Here is a 20179-nt window from a genome sequence, read left to right as displayed (position 1 = left end):
GGAGCGGGCTCCCCTTGGAGGAAGTCCAGGTGTGGAGATCTAAATGCTCCCACCACCCGTCCACATCTGCCAGTGTCCTGCACTCCGCCCTGGCGGTCCTCCTCACTCTACCTCCTCCGCAGGGTGGTCTTCGGGTGTTTCTCTGACCTCACACCTGTCCCCAGGTCTGCCTGCTCCCTGAAGTGTGAGTGAGTGTGTGTGTGAGTGTGTGAGTGTGTGTGAGTGTGTGTGAGAGTGTGAGTGTGTCTGTGCGAGTGTGTGTGAGTGTGTGTGAGTGTGTGTGTGTGTGAGTGTGCGAGTGTGTGCGAGTGTGTGAGTGAGTGTGAGTGTGTGTGAGTCTGTGAGTGTGAGTGTGTGAGAGTGTGTGTGTGAGTGTGTGAGTGTGTGTGAGTGTGTGTGTGAGTGAGTGTGTGTGAGTGTGTGAGAGTGTGAGTGTGTGAGTGAGTGTGTGTGAGTGTGTGTGAGTGTGTGAGTGTGTGTGAGTGAGTGTGTGAGTGAGTGTGTGTGAGAGTGTGAGTGTGAGTGTGTGCGAGTGTGTGAGTGTGTGTGAGTGTGTGTGAGTGAGTGAGTGAGTGTGTGAGAGTGTGAGTGTGTGAGTGAGTGTGTGTGAGTGTGAGTGTGTGCACTCAGTCACTCAGTTGTGTCTGGCTCTTTGTGACCCCGTGGACTATAGTGAGGTGCCCAGAGCAGAAACAGGAAGGCCGAGTCTGGCTCGATTATCATGTGAGCTGACTTCAGGAGGAAAACTGGGATGCAACAAGATCAGACGTTAGTTGAGGAGCCAGGCTTCTCTATCCACGGGATCTCCCAGGCAAGACTACCTGCAGTGGGTTACCGTTTCCTTCTCCAGGGGATCTTCCTGACCCAGGGATCCAGCTTGCGCCTCCTGCACTGGCAGGCAGACTCTTTACCGCTGAGCCACTCAGGAAGCCCGCGTTGCTGTCTAGGGTGGGCGTAGCTCTGGGCACAGGGCCCGGCGGTTAGCAGGAGGAGCCAACTAGGCTATGAGCGTGTGCCCTGTTCTTCCGTCCCTAACCGGCCCCGCACCCTCGCCGTGGGTGCTGCCGACTCTGATCACAGGCCGAACCCCAAACCCAGTCCCGAACCGCGTGCCCTCCCTGCGGCCAGACGGCTCCCACACCTGCACTCCTGGTTTGCAGGAACTGAGCAGGGAGGCGAGTACCCACCCCCTCGGGGAGCGGTGCCCCCAGCCTAGGCTGCATCCCACCCGTAAGGACCGCTCACCAAAATTGCAGCCCCAGAGCCCTGGCTCTCAGGCCCCCTCTGCTCAGACAGAGGGAGGCCCGGCTGCCCCTCAGACACGAGCTTGCTCCTTTGCTTCGCCTTCAGACCACTTCAAGGCAACATGCCGTGGGCTCCGCCGCAGGCGAAGCTGGGCTTAGGGTTACGAGAAGGGGCTCAAGTCAGGCTGCCCGGGTCTGAGCCTGCGAGACGCTGGGAAAGACCCCGTATGCCTCACTCTCCCTACCTGGAAAATAGAGATGACAAATGCTTCTGCTTCCTGGGGTGACTGTAAGCATCCAAGCTTGTTACTCATTCACAAAGTGCTCTCGAGTCCCTGGGAGGAGGGAAAGGCAGAGAAAACGGCGATAATGAGACAGGGTGGGGAGGGGCTGCTCCTGCACCCCCAGTGCCTACAGCAGTCTGGCCATCAGGGTCTCAGAGCGGCCCCCCCAACAGACACCAGCAAAAGGCAGACCCGTGCGGGAAAGGCCTCCCCCATGCTCCCCGCCAAGGGCAGGGCACGGTTTCCTGTAGCTTTCCAAAGCCAGCCATGAGAAGAAATCTTATCTCACCTTCTCTCAGGTTCCAGGCAAGTTTCCCAAACCTTTCCTTAAAGAGAAATCTGGACAGAGCGAAATTTCCCCCAGTAACGTTAAAATGCTCACATGTAGAAAAGACCAAGGTACCCAGAGTAAACACAGAGGAAAGCCGGGTCTGACTCAGTCACCACATGAGCCGATTTCAGGAAAAGAACTTTGATGCAACGAGATCAGATAGCGGTTGAAATTGGACTCAACGGCCAGACTGTCGGGCTTAAATACAGGCTTGCCCCCTTCCTGATCACTTGACCCTGGACAGCCATGTACAGTTTGTGAGTCAGAGGTCTGTGACTCGGTTTTCCCACCTACAAAACAAGGATTAAAATAGTATCTACCCCTGAGTATGGCAGAAGTGAAGTCTCACCTGTCAAAACAGGACCTGGCATACAGTAAGTGCTCAATAATGTACTACTATTGGGAAAGACTGCGGGCAGGAGGAGAAGGGGGCAGCAGAGGATGAGGTGGTTGGATGGCATCACTGACTCAGTGGACGTGAGCTTGAGCAAGCTCCAGGAGATGGTGGAGGACAGAGGAGCCTGGCGTACTGCAGTCCACGGGGTCGCAGAGAGTGGGACGCAACTGAGCGACTGAACAGCAATTACTCGTCTCCCGTAGTGGTTAGACAGGAGGGAAAGGCACCCTAACAAGACTCCTGACCTCTGCTCTCCCACGCCCAGGCGATCCCTCTGACGCCCATCTTCACGGACACTGTGACGTTCCGCATCGCTCCGTGGATCATGACCCCCAACATCCTGCCTCCCGTGTCGGTGTTTGTGTGCTGGTAAGCGGTAGGCACAGTGCAGCTGGGCAGAGCAGCCAGAGCTGAGGCTTCAGGAGGGGTCGTGCTTGTTACTTCTCAGCTGTGTGACCTCGAGAAACTCACTTGACCTCTCTGTGCCTCTGTTTCTCTGAGATGGTGACATCACAGAGCCCCTGCGAGGATTAAGTGGGATGAAGCAGGCAAAGAATTCATCAGGGTCCTGGCACAGAGTTCTCTTGTGCTCTAAAAATGATAGCTACCTTTTCTTTCCCGTATCTTTTGGGCCCTTGCCATATAGTAGGGAACCCTCCTCTGTGATGGATATCCGCTCATCTTGTTCATCCAGCAGCTTTTCACTGAGCGTGTTATGTGCTAGAGGCCCCGTGAGATGAGGAGCAGGCGATGCTGGCCACACGCCCCTGTGTGCTGAGCCATCCGCTGCCTCCGGGCCAGCTTAGCTGTTCCTTGGAAACCTGGGAGTCAGAGGTGGAAGGCTTTTGGGAAGCGGGGTGAGAATTGCCCTCCTCGCTTTGTCTGTTCGTGACCCTGGCAGACACTGCAGGAAGGGCTGAGCTTGCGCGGCCCTTGACTCCAGCAGTCTCTGCACAGGTGAGCACAGAGGGGCTTCGTCTGCCCCGCAGGGCCCGGCCCGGTGCCCGCGGCCGCGCCTCCCCCGCGGCGGGCCCGTGCCTCCTCACGCTCCCTCCTGCCTCTCCCTCTTGCCCACGCTCCTCAGCATGAAGGACAACTACCTGTTCCTGAAAGAGGTGAAGAACTTGGTGGAGAAGACCAACTGCGAACTGAAGGTCTGCTTCCAGTACATGAACCGGGGAGACCGCTGGATCCAGGTGAGGCCCCCCAGGCTGGGAAGGACGCAGCTCGGGACTCAGGCCAGAAGAGGCGTCAGCACCCTGGCACCCAGCTGCTCCGCACATGTGAATTCTATGTCAGATCACACGTGTGCGTATGCACAGGGTCTGAACACGCCAGGCGGCTCACTGCAGCTTCTTAGAGGAGCAGAAGGCTGTGAAACCAACGAAACGTCCGTCCTCGGGGGAAGGGGGCGACCGTACGACTGGATGGCCTCTCTGTGGAGTAATATACAACAGAATGAAGCCAATCTGTAAATGCAGTATGGCTCTCAAGTTAAAGTGTTCCTTGCAGGAAGATGTACACAGGATGTTTCCAGTTATGTTTTAAAGCGGGGTCAGTGAGTGCAGGCACACGGGGGCCGTGCAGAGACCGAGGAGGGCTGTGTAAGAAACCACGGCCATCGTGTGCGTGGGGGGGACTGGGCAGGCCGGCTGGAGCTCCCCGGGGGCCCCCTGGGCTCACGGGGTGGCTCTTCCCGCTGTCCCCCCAGGATGAAATCGAGTTTGGCTACATCGAGGCCCCGCACAAAGGCTTCCCCGTGGTGCTGGACTCCCCCAGAGACGGAAGCCTGAAGGATTTCCCGGTGAAGCAGCTCCTGGTGAGAGGCTGAGGGCCGCCTTGCAGGACGGGGTCGGGCGCAGCCCTGGGACTGTGCTACAGGGCAGAGCAGCAGGGAGGCCTCAGGCACCCCCCTGTCCCCGGGACTCTCCAGGCAAGAGCCCTGGAGTGGGTTGCTGTTCCTTCTCCAGGGGAATCTCTGACCCAGGGATGGAACCTGGGTCTCCTGCATTGCAGGCAGATTCTTTACCGTCTGAGACACCTGGGAAGCCCCTTGGCAAATTAGTCTGCTGCTTCCATCTTCTCATCTGCAGAATGGGTCATTGGACAGTAACCTCCAACGTCCTTTCCTGATCTCATAACTGGTACCTTTCCAAAACGGAGAAGTGAGAGCTGTGGCAGGCAGAGACCTGCCCCTGCCCCCACCTCCAACCTGCAGCAAAATACATTTCACGGAGGAAAATTATAAGCAATTGTTGAAAAGAATGGTTCCAACTTCAAAGCTCATTAAGGCTATGATTTTTCAGTTCATGAGTTTAAGCAATCTAACCCCCACCCTTGATCCTAGAGGTCATTACCGCTCTCCTTTAATGTCCTCAACAACCAGCTGAATGAGGACAGAACCAGAATCAGTCTTCTCTGTCCTGACCTTCTGCCCTGGACAGGCAGGGGAGCTTGGATGGAGCATGAAATGTAGGTTAGGGGTCTTTCCCAAGATACCATGCAGGACAGCCTCCCATGAGACATCAGAGCTGCTCAGAGGCAGCCCTTCACCAAGTCCACACCTGCTGCTCGAGAATATTCACTAACCTCGTCCCCTCATCACAGGGAGATGGCAGAGCCAGCGGTGTGAGCACACAGCTCTAGAACGCCAGATGCAGCTGGCCTTGAGTCCCGTTTCCACCCCTTAGCATCAGCATGACCTTGGGCAAGCAACAACCTCCTCAAGCCTCAGTTTGCTCATCTGTGAGATGGGGATCAAAACGGTATCCATCTCACAGACTTGCTGTGAAGACTGAAGGCGTGATCTAAGACACCTGTGCTGCTCCCGACACAATGACTATTATTAGCTGTTGTTCTGGTTCTCATTCCACGGCCCTGGACACTGTCCTCAGTGCAGACTGTCCACGTCCTCCAACACGAGGGCGGTCAAACTGGTCCGCTGAAAACCGGGGCCTCTCAGATCCTGTTCTCACTTTCTCCCCGGGTCGCCACCTGCCTGCAGTGTTCCAGGCTGGCCTGGCACCAGTGCCCTGGGCTGCATTGTTCCTGGAGGCCCGGGCCAAGCCCGGCTCTGTGCTGCGTGCCTGCCCGCCTGTGTAAGGCTATAAAACCCCAGCTGCCCCAGCCTCTGGCAGATCACACCTTGCCATCTGGGGCTCCCAGGAGGGAAAGCGCTAAGCTGCAGCCATTCACCCCTCTGGGCACAGCTGTCCCTTGAGCCTCTAAGCTGGGCCAGGATAAGCCATGTCTTCTCACTCTATGATTTTTATTAGCAAGGATGTTTGTCAGACTAGCTTCGTTCCAGCCCCAGTGCAAGCTCTCAAGCAAGATCCATACCTTTTTACCAAAAAAAAAAAAAAAAAAATCAAATCATGAAAGGAAACTTAAAATTCAGGGAGTGGCAGCGGCTTTACCACACTCATCACAGGGTTGCGTCCTGTAACTGCAGTCTGTCAGAGCTCTGTGCTGAGGAGTCTGAGGCTGCATCTGGGCTCAGTGAACAAATATGGTTGGTTGGGGAGGGGTCGCAACTGTATATATGTTAGTTATCTGACGTTCTTGCACGTATTGGTCAGCTTTCACTTGGTAAGACTATAGTAACAAGCAGCCCCCATCCCTCAATAGCGAACATCAGCAAAGGTCGGTTTCTTGCTCGCATTAATAGAGGAATAGGCATGTCAATGGCACAAAACAAAGACCAGTCATGAAATCACCAGTATCTCTCTGTGTCAATGGACAGGAGTTTGAGTAAACTCCAGGGTTTGGTGATGGACAGGGAGGCCTGGCGTGCTGCAGTCCCTGGGGTCACAAAAAGTCAGACACGACTTAGCAACTGAACTGAACTGAAGTGACTCTGTGTTTAAGAAATCAAGACAGATGCAGAGGCTCAGATGTGTGCACGCGCACACACTCGTGTTTACACTCGCACCGACGTGCTCACAGACTGAGCCTCCGCGCGCCAGGCTGCTGCTCTCAGTGGGAATGAGAGGCACATGGGTAACCCCCCGGAAGATGAGTGCTCACAGGGCCAGACCAAAGGTGGTGGAAAGTGGTCGCCAGGCGGTGGCTGGGCTGGGACTAAGGGCTCCTGGCCACAGAGGACTAACCACGAGTGTGTGCCCCCTGCCCAGGGCCCAGATTTTGGCTATGTGACCCGGGAGCCGCTCTTTGAGCCTGTCACCAGCCTTGATTCCTTTGGGAACCTGGAGGTCAGTCCACCAGTGACCGTGAATGGCAAGACATACCCCCTGGGCCGGATCCTCATCGGGAGCAGCTTTCCTCTGTAAGAGAAGCCAGGGAGGGGCTGGAGAAGTGGGGGGGTGAGGTCAGGGGTCGGGGGGTAGTTGTCGTTTCTGTTGGGGCAGACTGGGTTGCTCAGACATGGAGTGATTGGCTGGGAGAATTAACCTCGCCCGTGATGGACAAGATACAGACATTCTTGGAAAGAAAATCAAGTTAGCCTTTACATCTTAGTATGAATTAGGATCTAACATAAAACTGAGTAAATGACCCTCTTCCCCAAATGGGAGGGTATATAATGAGGTTATAAATAAGGTGGGGAAGGGATGCAGGATTAGAGAAGGAACAGTACTGAGAGAAGATGAGTGGGGGCCCGCCAGCAAACCCCCAGGAAGCCCACACACAGGACACGGGAGAAGCCACGGCTGGCCCTGAGGCCTGAGTCCCTGGCTCTCTGGCCTGTCCACACACCCCCGTCCCTCCCCAGGTGGCCTACCAGCCAACGAAAAGGCAGGTTCGTCCTTAGTTAGGGCAGTCACTGGGGAGGGCGTGAGTACCGTGGGTCCTCACTTCACCAAAGGGGCCGCCAGGAGCCTGCACGTATGGGGCCAGCTGGGATCTGGCTCCCTGTGGGCCACAGGGATGCTTTGGCTTGAGAGGAGGCCACTGGCACAGTGACCATCTGCCCCCTCTGCCCACTTTCCCCCTGCTCTCAGCCATCACCCATCCATTCAGCAGGTATTTCTGAAGCCTGTGACGGGCATGTGGTTTCAGACATGAAGCCCAGTCCCCCGTTCCCAGAGATGGTGGAGATAACTGGCATGGAGATGACCGGGGGTGGGTGCATCCAGTGACAGGATAACAGAGCCAGGGAAACCCAAGAGGAGCCCCTGGGGGAGCCCCTCGGGGGAGCTCAGGGGGCTTCTTAGAGATGAACATCTATGGAGGGTCTTCTCTGTGCTAGGCATTGTTCTAGGCTCTGAGGAAGCAGCCATGAGCAAAACAAACCCCAGCTCTTGGGGAGCTTTCGATTAGGGATCAGGGCGACATAGAAAATAGACGTGGAGGCCAGCAGATAAGTTAGGTGCTTCTGGGTGCTAATCAGCGCAGTGAGGAAGATAAAATAGGCACATGGTGAACAGTGACAGCCCAGGGGCACTCTGGCTCTTGTGGTTTTAAGGAAACGACTCTGGAATTGAGGCTTGAGTGATGAGCAGGAAGCAGCCAGGGAAAGGTCAAAGGGAAAGCGCATTCCACATACAAGGAACGGCCAGGGCAAAGCCTCCAAGGTAACAGCCTTAGCACCTGGCTGGGTCAGACAGAACAAGGCAGAATAAGAGGAAGTAGGAGAGACAGGCAGGGGACAGATCAAAAACCAATCTGCCAGCCACTGTGAAGACCTTGGGTTATCCCATGAGGGTAATGGGGAGATTGAAGACCTCGGGGAGCGCAGAAGTCAAGAAGGGCTGCCTGGAAGAGGCATCGCTTGATTGAAGATTGAAACTGAGAAGTTCCTAGCCAAGAGGGACATAGGCAGGGGCAGATTTTGGAACCCTGCCTGGGCCTTAGCCCCCTCCAGCAGTCCTGAGCACAGAAGCTGGCCTCCCTATGCCCACTGACACCCTCAGGAGCTAAAGGCCAGGCCCCCTGCCCTTCACACAGACCATGGCTGCAGCTGGCACCTCCTTCTTCCCCGCGGACTCAAGTGCCTTTCTGCCTGTGCCAGTGTCTCTGCAACTCAGGCTCCTTCTCATGACTTTTCTGCTGATGCCATGCTGGGTCCAGGCTGGCTTCCAGGGGCTGATCTCCTCCTGCAAGCCCTCTGGCGAGAAAGGCACCACGGGCAACCTTCTGAAGAACTGCCCCCTCCCAACCCCACCCAGGTCCGGTGGTCGGAGGATGACCAAGGTGGTGCGGGACTTCCTGCAGGCCCAGCAGGTGCAGGCGCCCGTGGAGCTCTACTCAGACTGGCTGACCGTGGGCCACGTGGATGAATTCCTGACCTTCGTCCCCATCCCAGGCACCAGGGTGAGCTGATGCTGAGGCTGGAGGGAGGAGGCTAGTGTGGAACCCCTGTGCCGCCAGCTCTTGTCAGCAGCGGGGGCGACCTGGAAGTGGAGTGTACAGAGGAGGAAGGAAGTAGGCTGAAGCTGGCTTGCATGTTGTTGCTGTGGCCAGTAAATGTTTAACCCAATAAATCTGAAGTTTTACCATTTCAACATGTAACCATTATAAAAATTATTAATGAGAGGTTTTACATTCTTTTTCCATACTAAGCGTTCAGAATTGGTGTGGGTTTTATTGTTCACACGTCTCCACTAAGACCAGCCACAGTTTAAGGGTCCAGTAACCCCACAGGGCTAGTGGCCACTGTACTGGCCGTAATGCCCTAGAGAGCAATGGGATTTGGGCCTGGGGCCCTAGAGAGATTCTTTCGTTTTCTGAAGTGAAAAGAAATGTCTGCAACTTAATACCCTGGAAATCTGGAGCAAATGGCTGGGCCTCTTGGCCCCTTGGAGAAGCTCTTCATCTCTGCCCAAGGTCACCTTTTACTCTGAGCTTCAACTCAACTGCATTGCTGAGGCAGGAAAATTTTTGTAGCAGGAAGGGTGAGAAATAGTCCTCTGAAATAGAGACAACCTGCCAGGCAGCCTTCGCCGCTCAACGCGGGTGGCGTGAAACGATATGCAGTCAGGCCCCGGGTCCACAGTGCAGGAGCCCCCCACGCGGCTGGGCCACCTGCCCCCTGCTGACCGGCCGGCTGGACGGTCTCTCGCAGAAATTCCGGATGCTCATGGCCAGCACCGCAGCCTGCTACAAGCTCTTCCGAGAGAAGCAGAAGGAGGGCCACGGGGAGGCCATCATGTTCAAAGGTGAGTGCCCACGGAGCCCTGGCAGCGAGCCGGGCCCCCAGGGGGGCCTTTGGGAGGACGGGGCCGGTGAGCGCTCTGACCCCAACACCAGCTCCACGTCTGGCCGTCCAGACCACTCCGAGGCCGTGGGGTCACCCTGGTGGGAGGCGGCCCTGGCCTCTGCGCTGTGGTCAGCCCCACCTCAAGCCGCCCACTGCCCCTTATGATCATCGACAGTGGTCCGAGGTTCTTTGGGACCCAGTGTGGGACGCTTCAAATGGCACCAGCCCCCGAGGAGAGTTAAATGGTTCAAAACTGAAGTGCGATCTGCATCCTGGGACCTTGTGTTTTGGAAGGAAGCTAGAGAAGAGCATACACACTGCGGTTTAGGGGCAGGAAGAAGAGTGGGAGCTCGCAGACATGATGCAAGGTCAGACGGCATCACCGCTAGTCCCAGAGTGAGAAATCGTCTGCTTCATTCAGGCATCCACTTAATTGAGGCAGACAAACTGGGATGAGCTTTGCTCTTAAATTAATTGTGGAAAGAAAGAAAGCTGATGAGGCAGAGACAGTGAGCCAGGTTAGAGACACCATGACCGGCTGTTAAGTGTTTTTCGTAGATTACTTTTTGTCACTTTTCAGGTTGGCATCTCTAATCCACCTACTCCCAAAAGTCTGTATCCCTCAGGCTGGTTGATACTTACATACATGACCACCCTCCTGTGTTCCTATTAGTGACTGGTGTCTGGGACAGACAAGATGAACTTAAGACCACTATCCTTTTTTAATTCCCACCAATAGGAAATTTTTTTTAGATTGGCAGGCATGAGTCTCAACTTTCTGGAAGCTTCCTTCTACATTAACCCCTCAAAGTTACCCATAGGGTACAGGAACTATTATCTTTGTACAAATAGGTCCAAGGGGTTGGAGACAGCTCAGCGATAGCCCCCATCTGCCACTGTCAAGCTATAAGACTAGGAAACACAGTGCACCCGCATCAGAGGGGAGAGGAGTTAATAGCTTAGGCTCTGGAATCAGACTTCCTGGGCTGCTTACTGGTTCAGCCACCAACTGTAAGACCTCGGACGCGTCGTGGGACTTCTCTGTGCCTCCGTGTCTACATCTTTAATGCTAGAAGCTACCTGATAGAAATGGGTGGGCAGAAGACTACTGAGTTAATCCGAGTAAACATCTAGAAGACTCCCTGGTACATAGCAGGTGCTCCCTAAGCATTGGGTATCACCAATCAGAAGCCACATGGGCCACCACAAAGGGGACAGGAGGTGGATGCAGGCTCAGAACGGTAGTGGGGCCGGGCATGAGGCAGGTCTGAAACAGGAGGGTGTCACCGCTTCTGCCACCCGCCCCCTGGCCAGCTGCTTGTCCTTGGAAGCAGGCCTCTTGTGCCACCCCACCCTCTGGCCAGAGAGAGAGCGAGGCAGCAGCCCCCTGCTTCCCTGGTCCCAGTGACATGGCCAGCCCTGGGGAAAGGAGTGTCCACGGGGGCTGCCCTCCCACACTCCTGCCTGTCCCTGGTCCGTCGCCCTCAGCCTGAGAGGTAGCCCAGAAGCTGAGAGTCTTGGCAAAGAGGAGCACCAGGCTGGACATAGACTGTCCCCTGTCCTCTGACCCCACAGGCCTGGGCGGGATGAGCAGCAAGCGCATCACTATCAACAAGATTCTGTCCAATGAGAGCCTCATGCAGGAGAACCAGTACTTCCAGGTGAGCACAGGGCCGGGGCTTGTGGGAGGGCAGAGGCTGCGATCGATGGCGCCTGTCATGTCCTTGGGGCTGCCCTCGGGGATGGCGAGGAAGCCAGGGCACACGACAGGGGGACGGGCCTCCCAGCATGCGGCCCGCCTTCCTGGCTTACTCCTGTACCGGAAGCTGAATGATGTGGCGGCGGAGGGACGTGCAGGTCAGCAGAGGCTGGAAGCAGGCAGGAGACCAGGAAGACGTATCAAGCAGTGCTCAAGAGCCGAAGGTTCTGTAAGGCTAGAGCCCGCAACGTTAGGGGGAGGCCCACAGACACCAAAATATGAAAGCCACAGACCTACTTCCCAGGAAAACTCTTATATGAAGATATGCCCTGAAGTTTTATTTTTCAGGGGTCACAGATTCCTGAAGTTTTCTATCTATGGATGAATTCTACTTTCTGAATCCCTCAATCTCAAAATTGTATCCAGAAGTAGAAACCAGTCAACAGGGTCCTATTTAGTTGAATTAGATCTCTCTTTATTTGCATGGGCATATTTAAAGCACCAAGTTAAAAAGAAAACTCAGCCGTGTTTACACAAAAGGGCATGCCTGGCTCATACCAGGGGAAAGCTCCGCAGTGGCGTGGATCCAGGCGCAGGTCGGGGAAAGCTCCGCAGTGGCGTGCATTCAGGCGCAGGTCGGGGAAAGCTCCGCAGTTGCGTGGATCCAGGCGCAGGTCGGGGAAAGCTCCGCAGTGGCGTGCATTCCGGCGCAGGTCGGGGAAAGCTCCGCAGTGGCGTGCATTCCGGCGCAGGTCGGGGAAAGCTCCGCAGTGGCGTGGATCCAGGCGCAGGTCGGGGAAAGCTCCGCAGTGGCGTGGATCCAGGCGCAGGTCGGGGAAAGCTCCGCAGTGGCGTGCATTCAGGCGCAGGTCGGGGAAAGCTCCGCAGTGGCGTGGATCCAGGCGCAGGTCGGGGAAAGCTCCGCAGTGACGTGCATTCCGGCGCAGGTCGGGGAAAGCTCCGCAGTGGCGTGCATTCAGGCGCAGGTCGGGGAAAGCTCCGCAGTGGCGTGGATCCAGGCGCAGGTCGGGGAAAGCTCCGCAGTGGCGTGCATTCAGGCGCAGGTCGGGGAAAGCTCCGCAGTGGCGTGGACTACTCAGGCGCAGGTCGGGGAAAGCTCCGCAGTGGCGTGCATTCCGGCGCAGGTCGGGGAAAGCTCCGCAGTGGCGTGCATTCAGGCGCAGGTCGGGGAAAGCTCCGCAGTGGCGTGGATCCAGGCGCAGGTCGGGGAAAGCTCCGCAGTGGCGTGCATTCAGGCGCAGGTCGGGGAAAGCTCCGCAGTGGCGTGGACTACTCAGGCGCAGGTCGGGGAAAGCTCCGCAGTGGCGTGGATCCAGGCGCAGGTCGGGGAAAGCTCCGCAGTGGCGTGGACTCAGGCGCAGGTCGGGGAAAGCTCCGCAGTGGCGTGCATTCAGGCGCAGGTCGGGGAAAGCTCCGCAGTGGTGTGCATTCCGGCGCAGGTTGGGGAAAGCTCCACATTCAGGCGCAGGTCGGGGAAAGCTCCGCAGTGGCGTGCATTCCGGCGCAGGTCGGAGAAAGCTCCGCAGTGGCGTGGACTCAGGCGCAGGTCGGGGAAAGCTCCGCGGTGGCGTGGATCCAGGCGCAGGTCGGGGAAAGCTCCGCGGTGGCGTGGACTCCGGCGCAGGTCGGTCCGGGCTCTGGCTTGCCTCTCTGCGCTTCTCGGGCTCTGCAGGTGCCCCATGGCCAGAGCTTAGCTGCAGCAGTTCAAGGTCTCCCATCCACCCCCCCACACCATCCAGAAAGAGAGAGGTCTTATATGCCCCCAACAATTAAACAAAAGCCTTGCATTTCACTCTGATTGTGCCAACCTGAACCAATTCTTGTAGCCAGAGGAATTCCATATCCTGATTGCCTTAGTCCTAGTTTATTACCCATCCTTGACTTGATCCCTGGAACAAAGAGGTAGGGGCACTGGCTGTGAAACCCAACCCAATGACTGGCTGCTACTTCTCAAGGGGAGGGGTGGAGTGGATTGCTGGAGAAGCAGCCCCAAAATTCCAAAAGTTCCCCAAAGGCCTCACGGCTGTTTGAAAGTTAACTTTCTCACGACTCCTCTCTGTTGTCATTTTTTGGCATCATGTAGATCTGAGGTCATACCATGACCCCTCACTTTGGGCTAGGACTCTGGGCCACTCACTAAGGACCCTGCGTCTTAGGTTCCCTCATCTCTAACACTCATGATGTGTGCGCTCAGGCTCTCTGTGACCCCATGAACTGTAGTCCTCCGGGCTTCTCTGTCCTTGGGATTTCCCAGGCAAGAGTGCTGGAGTACGTTGCAATTTCCCCCTCCAGGGGATCTTCCCGACCTGGAGATTGAATCCATGTTTCCTGCGTCACCTACCTTGGCAGGAGGATTCTTTATCATCGAGCCACCTCATCTCTAGTGAGGGGATACTGATAGTGTCCACCTCGTGAGATTGAGGTTGAAATAAGTGACGTATGTAAAGCACTTAGAACATACACTTAGGGTACTTGTACATATTAGTTTTTATTATTATTAATCAAAACCATTGTCGCTGTTATTCTTACCACCTGGGGTGGCCTGAGGATTCAGCGGGATACTGCATGGCACGCACTTGGGGTCTGACTCGTAGCTGGTGATCAGTAAAAGAGTACTGAGTGTCATTTCTGTGAGCTTCTGGTGTGAGTTCTGTAACTTTCTCCCTCATTCTCTATTACTCGTATGGGTGGGAGGTGCACCAGAGACGTGGCCCCATACTGGAGGAGCCCTGCAGGCTCCCTGGAGTGCTGGGGCCCCAGGTCTGATGCCTCAGGCAGGGGTGAGGTGGACAGTGGTGTCGGGGTGCCCCTCACCCCCCCCCCCCCGCCTTCCCTTCTTCCCCATCACCCAGCGCTGCCTGGACTGGAACCGCGACATCCTCAAGAAGGAGCTGGGACTGACGGAGCAGGACATCATCGACCTGCCTGCCCTGTTCAAGATGGACGACAGCCGCCAGGCCAGGGCCTTCTTCCCAAACATGGTGAGGTGCTCTGAGCTCCGGACCTCACCCGAACCATCAATGGGGGCGGGCTGGACCCAGAGGGACCCCTCGGCTGAGGCTGGCCGATCGCGAGGTCCAGGCCCCAGGCCCCAGGCCCGGCTGAGCTGCTGTGTGGCCTCCCACCCCGGCACTCACCCTGCTGGGAGGATTGCTCATCCTGGTTGCCCCCTGGGGTCCTGGGGGAGCCTTCACCTTAACACAGTGGAGAGTGCTTTGTAAATTCAAAAGGCCTCTACAAACAAGGGAGATTCTTGTTATCATAGAGGAGAGTCTTCTATGAGCTAGAAAGAGGCTAAACACACACACAGAAACGTAGATGTGTACACACACATGAACACACAGGCACACGCACGCCCGCAGTGCACACACCGCTGCATACGTATAGAGCCGCACGCACATGTGTGTCTGTACACGTGCATACAGAGGCGGGTGCTGGGCTCTCCACTTAGCTCTGCTGTGTGTGGGCTGCTTAGCCCTCTCCGAGCCTCAGTTTCCTCGTCTGTAAAGTGGGGATGATCACAGTCCTAGATCACAGGGTTGTTGGAGGGCTTGGAACAGGGCGGGGCAGAGCCGGCGCTCGCTAAATGTAACTGCGGCCCCACCTCCCGTCCCAGGTGGAACAGGGCGGGGCAAAGCCGGGGCTCACTAAGTGTAACTGCGGCCCCACCTCCCGTCCCAGGTGGAACAGGGCGGGGCAAAGGCGGGGCTCACAAAGTGTAACTGCGGCCCCACCTCCCGTCCCAGGTGAACATGATCGTGCTCGACAGGGACCTGGGCATCCCCAAGCCGTTCGGGCCGCAGGTGGCGGAGGTGTGCTGCCTGGAGACGCGTGTGCGTGCCTTGCTGGAGCCCCTGGGTCTGTGTTGCACCTTCGTGGACGACATCTCCGCCTACCACAAGTTCCTGGGCGAGGTGCACTGTGGCACCAACGTGCACCGGAAGCCCTTCGCCTTCAAGTGGTGGCACATGGAGCCCTGAGCCGCCCGGGGCTGCCGTGAGCGGGCCGCAGCCCGTCGGCTACCCGTGCTGGGGCTGGACCAGCCTCTGTGGTCCTCAGTGTGATGGCAGGATGCCTTCAGCAATAGCCATCAGGGAACTTGGGGGGAAACGTTCCTACTTTCAATTTTACTTTTACTTACAGGACCTGGAAATTAGCTGGCACACCTGGGGCCACACAGCGAGGTCGTGGGAGGAGAGAGAACCCCCGAAACCGGCTTCTGCTCATGCGGGAGCTGAGGGTGGGGGTCTGGTTTTTCGAGGGCTTTCTCTGTCTTGGTGAGTTTTAAATGGAACAGTGGAAATTTAAAGCAAGGGAAGAGGGGGGAAAAAGGTGACCCCAATTGTCAGTTATCAGAATCTACTAAGATCTCTAGAAGAAAGGGCCTCAGTGAGGGGAGACGGCCTGGCTCCTTACCTAGTCGTGTGGCTGGCAACGTGTTTACTCAAGGTCACCGTGTTTGGAGTGAGTACTCAGCAACCAAAGCTGAGTCAGGCACTTGGATATCAAAAAGGAGGAAACCCAGCTGTCGGGGCTGACACACAGGGGCCCAGGGGCCCCCTCCCTCCCTGACTTCTCCAGACTTCCCCAGAGCACCCCTGCCTGAATTGGACTGCAGGCCACCACTGAGGGGCCTTCAAGCAGTGGGGAGGGGTTTGGGGTATCCGTGCCTTGCCCTCTCTCAGAAGGGCCTCAGCATCCACAATGTCACCTCCCCCTGTGAGCCTCCATTCTGACCTTCCTGAAAATAGCTGAACGTTTGGCCAGAGTCTGTATAGCCCTGATGTGAAAAACAAACAAAAAATCCCAGGACCCAAACCTTCCCCCAGAATCTTTAGTCTGTTGTCCAAAACTGGATGAGAGGAGAAGGAAGGAGGTTCTGGGCTGACCAGTTTGCCAAGTAGCCACACCCCGAGGGTCAAGGCAGCCAGCTTGGAAAAGGATTCTGGAAGCCAGATGTAACTTGAACTGCCACATCCTTTGAAATTCACTGCCCTTGGGCCGCCCCCATTTATTCATTCCTCTCCAGCCTGCCTGAGATGCCCTAGGCTTGCCCTCTGCAGTGTAGGTACCACTGGCAGCCCCCGACTCCCTGAGGGTCCAGTCATCAAGCTCAGAACCTTTGCTGGAAGCAGATTTTACCAGCACAGCCTTCTCAGTTTCCAAGACACTCCTTCTGCCTCATCTTTCTCTTGGACCCAGGCTCTCCCAGATGTTTGGGAGTTCCTCCCCACACCAGCATCCTTGTGGCCCAAGAGTTCCTTGTACAAAGATGCCCCAGGGGGAGCTATGTAATCCATCTTTTCTGCCGGGTTCTCAATTCTCTGGCCACCCCAACCCCTCTCCTCTCACGGCCTCTACTTCCTGCTCCCGTGCCATCTCTCCAGGCAGCTAGACAAGGACTTCATCCCCGCCAGCCAGGCTCAGACCTCCCCACCGCAGGACACAATTAGAGACCCACCTCTCCTCTCCAGATGTCAGGTGCAAGACATAAAGACCCTGCCCTGACCTCCAGCCTGAACAGCCAGTTCTGGGCCAGCTACTGGCCTTAGAGATGGACCGATTACCCCCACTGAAGTTTCTTAGTACATTTGCTGAAAATCCTTTCATTTGGACATAATCAGATTCATTTGCTGGCTCCCACTGAAAAGACTTAGTTTCAGCTTTAAAATTTCCTTTTAAGGGCAGCTGACTTCAGAGAATAAGTGAATTATAGTTCCACTTTGAGGGTTAAAAAGGAGCTGATTTATAACCAATGAAAAGTTTGTAAATTTGGATTCCTGAAGAATTGAGATTTTCTTCTTGGATTATTCACTCATTCAACAAACCTGTATTGTGTGCCTGAGTACCAGGCACAGTGGTGGGCTCTGAAGGTACAGGGCCCAGTAGCAAACGGGGTCTGGCCCTTGCCTCCAGGAGGCAGCCACCCACATTTAAATGGCCAGCATTTGCCCTTTCCGCGATGCGCCCTTTAGAAATACCAGTTTACTATATTCAGGAAATGAACAGGATGCAGAGCTTCCACAAGTCACTATCTCAGTGAAATGAGAGGGGCGGGTCTTCTTTAAACAAGCCTTCTGCCCGTCCAGCTGGGCCAGTACTCCCCCAGCAGATGGGACCCCAGCGCCTTCAGAAGCTGTTGTTCCTGCTTTGGGAACAGTGGCTTCTGCCTTTGGGGGCCCAAGCCCCAGGTTTCTCCAACCCCAGAGCTGAAGACACCAAGTGCCTATTTGTGAATGTTTATCTGGAGACTTAGAGTTTGCTGTGTGTTTTTGTGCTTGGTTAATGTGTGTTTTGGGGCTTTCTTTTTTTTTTTTAAGTCTGCCTTAAGGGGAAGTGGACACTTCCCATGTGGAGACGGTGTGTATTTCTAGATTTTTCTAAGGCTCTCCCCATCATTAAGTCAGCAGTTTCTGATAATTCTGAAGCCCCCAGGCCTCAGACACCCTTCCCCATCTTGCTTGCCCACCTGTGTGACTACCCTTGCTGTGGAATTTCCCCCCAGCATTCCTGGACTCATCATTCTTCCCCACCCACCGCTTTATCTATAAACGTAGGCCTAGAACACACTTCCGTGTTTCTAAACTCAGCCAAGGTCCTGTTTCGATCTTTACTTTGAAATATTTTAAATAAGAGAGCAGAGGTTATCCTGAAGATGACGAGAAGTGAGACATGGTTTCAACTTTCTGGATGAGAGCCGATGCAGGAGATCACGACATGTTTGGGAAAGAGCCTGATTAAACAGCAACAAAATAAATGGTCGGAGGGAAGTCATGTGGCTGTTGGTGTGATGTTCATGGTTGCTTCATGGCCATGGCCTGGAGTGAGGCAGGCCACACACGGGCCCTCTCCTGGCCCCTGCGATCCCTGACCTTCTGCACACACAACCAGGGCTCTCAGCAAGAGTATCCCAAGGGTTTGGAATCCCACACACAGTCAGTGGGTGTGTATCACCTGGCCACCACCCAAGGTCAAGACCACACCCACAATAAAGTCTGTTTTCTGGTAGGGTCCCCCAGAAGGAAAAGCAGAGGTGAGCTTTTGGGAACAAGTGACTTAAGGAAGTGCCTCCAGGAGAAGCCAGAGGAGTGCAGGGAGCAGGACCAGAAAAGGGAAGAGGCCAAGAGTGTGATTTCAGATGTGGCCTCAGCCTGGTCACAGGGCTCTGAGCAGAAGTGGCAGCTCAGTCATTCCATCTGGGGCCAAGTCTCATGACCTACACCAGTCAGTCGCTGGCTGTGGGGACTTCAGCCCTCTGAACAGGCAAGGGGGTGCCTGTAGCCCACAGGCAGTCATCGAAAGGGGGTCACAGCTGTAGTTTGCCATGCCTCTCGGCTTGCAGGGTCTTAGTTCCCTGACCAGAGACTGAACCACACCCCTGGTGGCTGTAAAAGCGTATGGTCCCAACCCCTGGATGGCCAGGAAACTCCCCGCAGCTGTGCTTATTAGCAGCAGAGTCCCAGGAGCTGGGGGAGGGGTTCCAAGAACCAGAAAGGGATCTGGGCGAAGCACCAGTGTGCCCACTGCTCTGAGTGATAGCATGTTCTCATAATACAGAGTTGCTGCACAGGATTTATGATTTAACCCATGGGCTTCCCTGGTGGCTCAGAACGTAAAGAATCTTCCTGCAATGTGGGAGGCTAGGCTCCATCCCTGGGTGGGGAAGATCCCCTGCAGGAGGGCACAGCAACCCCCTCCAGTGTTCTTGTCTGAAGAATCCCATGGACAGAGGAACCTGGCGGGCTACAGTCCGTGGGGTCGCAAAGAGTCAGACATGACTGAGCGACTAAACACACATATAAAATCCATAGCCATGATCAACAAGGTCTTTGTGAATAAGCTCCTAAGGCCCTAAAATAGAATCACTTAATTGGTTACTGAAACTGGAAGCCACTTTCAAGCTCTTTGGGATGCACCTCAGGGCTTCCTACCTCTCAGCCCCATCTTGGGTTTCTGGAAAGATATTCTGGTGTGAAATGAAAATCACCAGTGCTCTTATTCCTGAATGTCACCCACGGGTCCAGTCGTCTGAGGTCATTCTTCCCTTTTATACCCAACTAACATGGCCTGAACCCATCCTCAATGGGGATTTCCTGACTCACCTATGTCTGGAACTTCCCAAGGGATGCTAGTGTGCTAAATCCATCCTGCTGGTGTTTTCACATCTTGGCCACTCACTCACCTCAGAATTGCTGAAGGTCATCCAGAGACTTCTGGAACAGCACCTTCCAATAGAAACACAGTGCAAGCCACATATGTAATTTTAAATTTCCTGGTAGCCACATTTTTAAAAGTGAAAAACAGGTGCCGTTAATTTAGTAATGTCTTCTTTATTGCAGCATATCCAAATTATTATCATTTCAATAGGTAATCAAATTTTTAAAATATTAATGAAATATTTCACATTCTCTTTTTTAGTAGTAAGCTCTTGAAAGCTGATATATGTTTTATATTTAAATCACATGTCTCTCAGAAAAACCACATTTTAAACATTCAGTAGCCACAAGTGGCTACCATATTGGGCTTCCTTGGTAGCTGGGGGTAAAGAGTCTGCCTGCAATGCGAGAGATGCGGGTTTGATCCCTAGGTGGGGAAGATCACCTGGAGAAGGGCATGCAACCCACTCCACTTTTCTTGCCAGGAAAATCCCGTGGATAGAGGAGCATGGTGGGCTGCAGTCCATAGGCTGCCAAGGGTCGTACATGACCAAAGTGACTGAGTGCAAGCTTGGGCACAGCTCCCACTGGACGGCAGAGTTATAGAGTCATCTCTACCAGGCTGAGTCCCAGCTATAGAAGTAGATACATCATTAAACCCTCAGAATCCAGCTAGACTGACTGCAATGGCTAACAACAGTTGCTTGTTATGATACCCAGAAGAGAAATGGAGGAGAGGTATCAGCCCTCCTTGGCCCTGATGTGCAGCACCTTGCCCATCCAGAAGGTTCTCTTGCCTGAATTGTGGCTGCTGCCACGTGGCCAGGACTGGCCGCTTGGCAAACGGAGTGCCTTTGGCCAAGTCCCCTCTGCTCACTTCAGGAAGAGAAT

The 20179-nt window shown here is 55.0% G+C and overlaps 1 protein-coding gene across 2 annotated transcripts in view; it reads left to right on the top strand.

Annotated features, from left to right (window-relative positions):
• The window catches only part of PADI2 (peptidyl arginine deiminase 2), a 54379-nt gene extending 36473 nt beyond the window's left edge, over positions 1–17906 (top strand). For both annotated transcript variants that reach the window (XM_070458776.1, XM_070458777.1), the window contains 9 exons: positions 2522–2625; positions 3341–3452; positions 3968–4075; positions 6390–6541; positions 8382–8526; positions 9278–9371; positions 10988–11073; positions 13985–14113; positions 14879–17906. In XM_070458776.1, coding sequence (XP_070314877.1) covers positions 2522–2625; positions 3341–3452; positions 3968–4075; positions 6390–6541; positions 8382–8526; positions 9278–9371; positions 10988–11073; positions 13985–14113; positions 14879–15112 — 1164 coding nt within the window. In that variant the 3' untranslated portion in view covers positions 15113–17906. The remainder of the gene's footprint in view (positions 1–2521; positions 2626–3340; positions 3453–3967; positions 4076–6389; positions 6542–8381; positions 8527–9277; positions 9372–10987; positions 11074–13984; positions 14114–14878) is intronic.
• Positions 17907–20179: the final 2273 nt, after the last annotated feature.

The sequence above is a fragment of the Odocoileus virginianus genome, chromosome 30 (assembly GCF_023699985.2).
Source record: "Odocoileus virginianus isolate 20LAN1187 ecotype Illinois chromosome 30, Ovbor_1.2, whole genome shotgun sequence".
In the NCBI taxonomy this organism is placed as follows: domain Eukaryota; kingdom Metazoa; phylum Chordata; class Mammalia; order Artiodactyla; family Cervidae; genus Odocoileus; species Odocoileus virginianus.
This window is presented reverse-complemented; position numbering and strand designations above follow the sequence as displayed.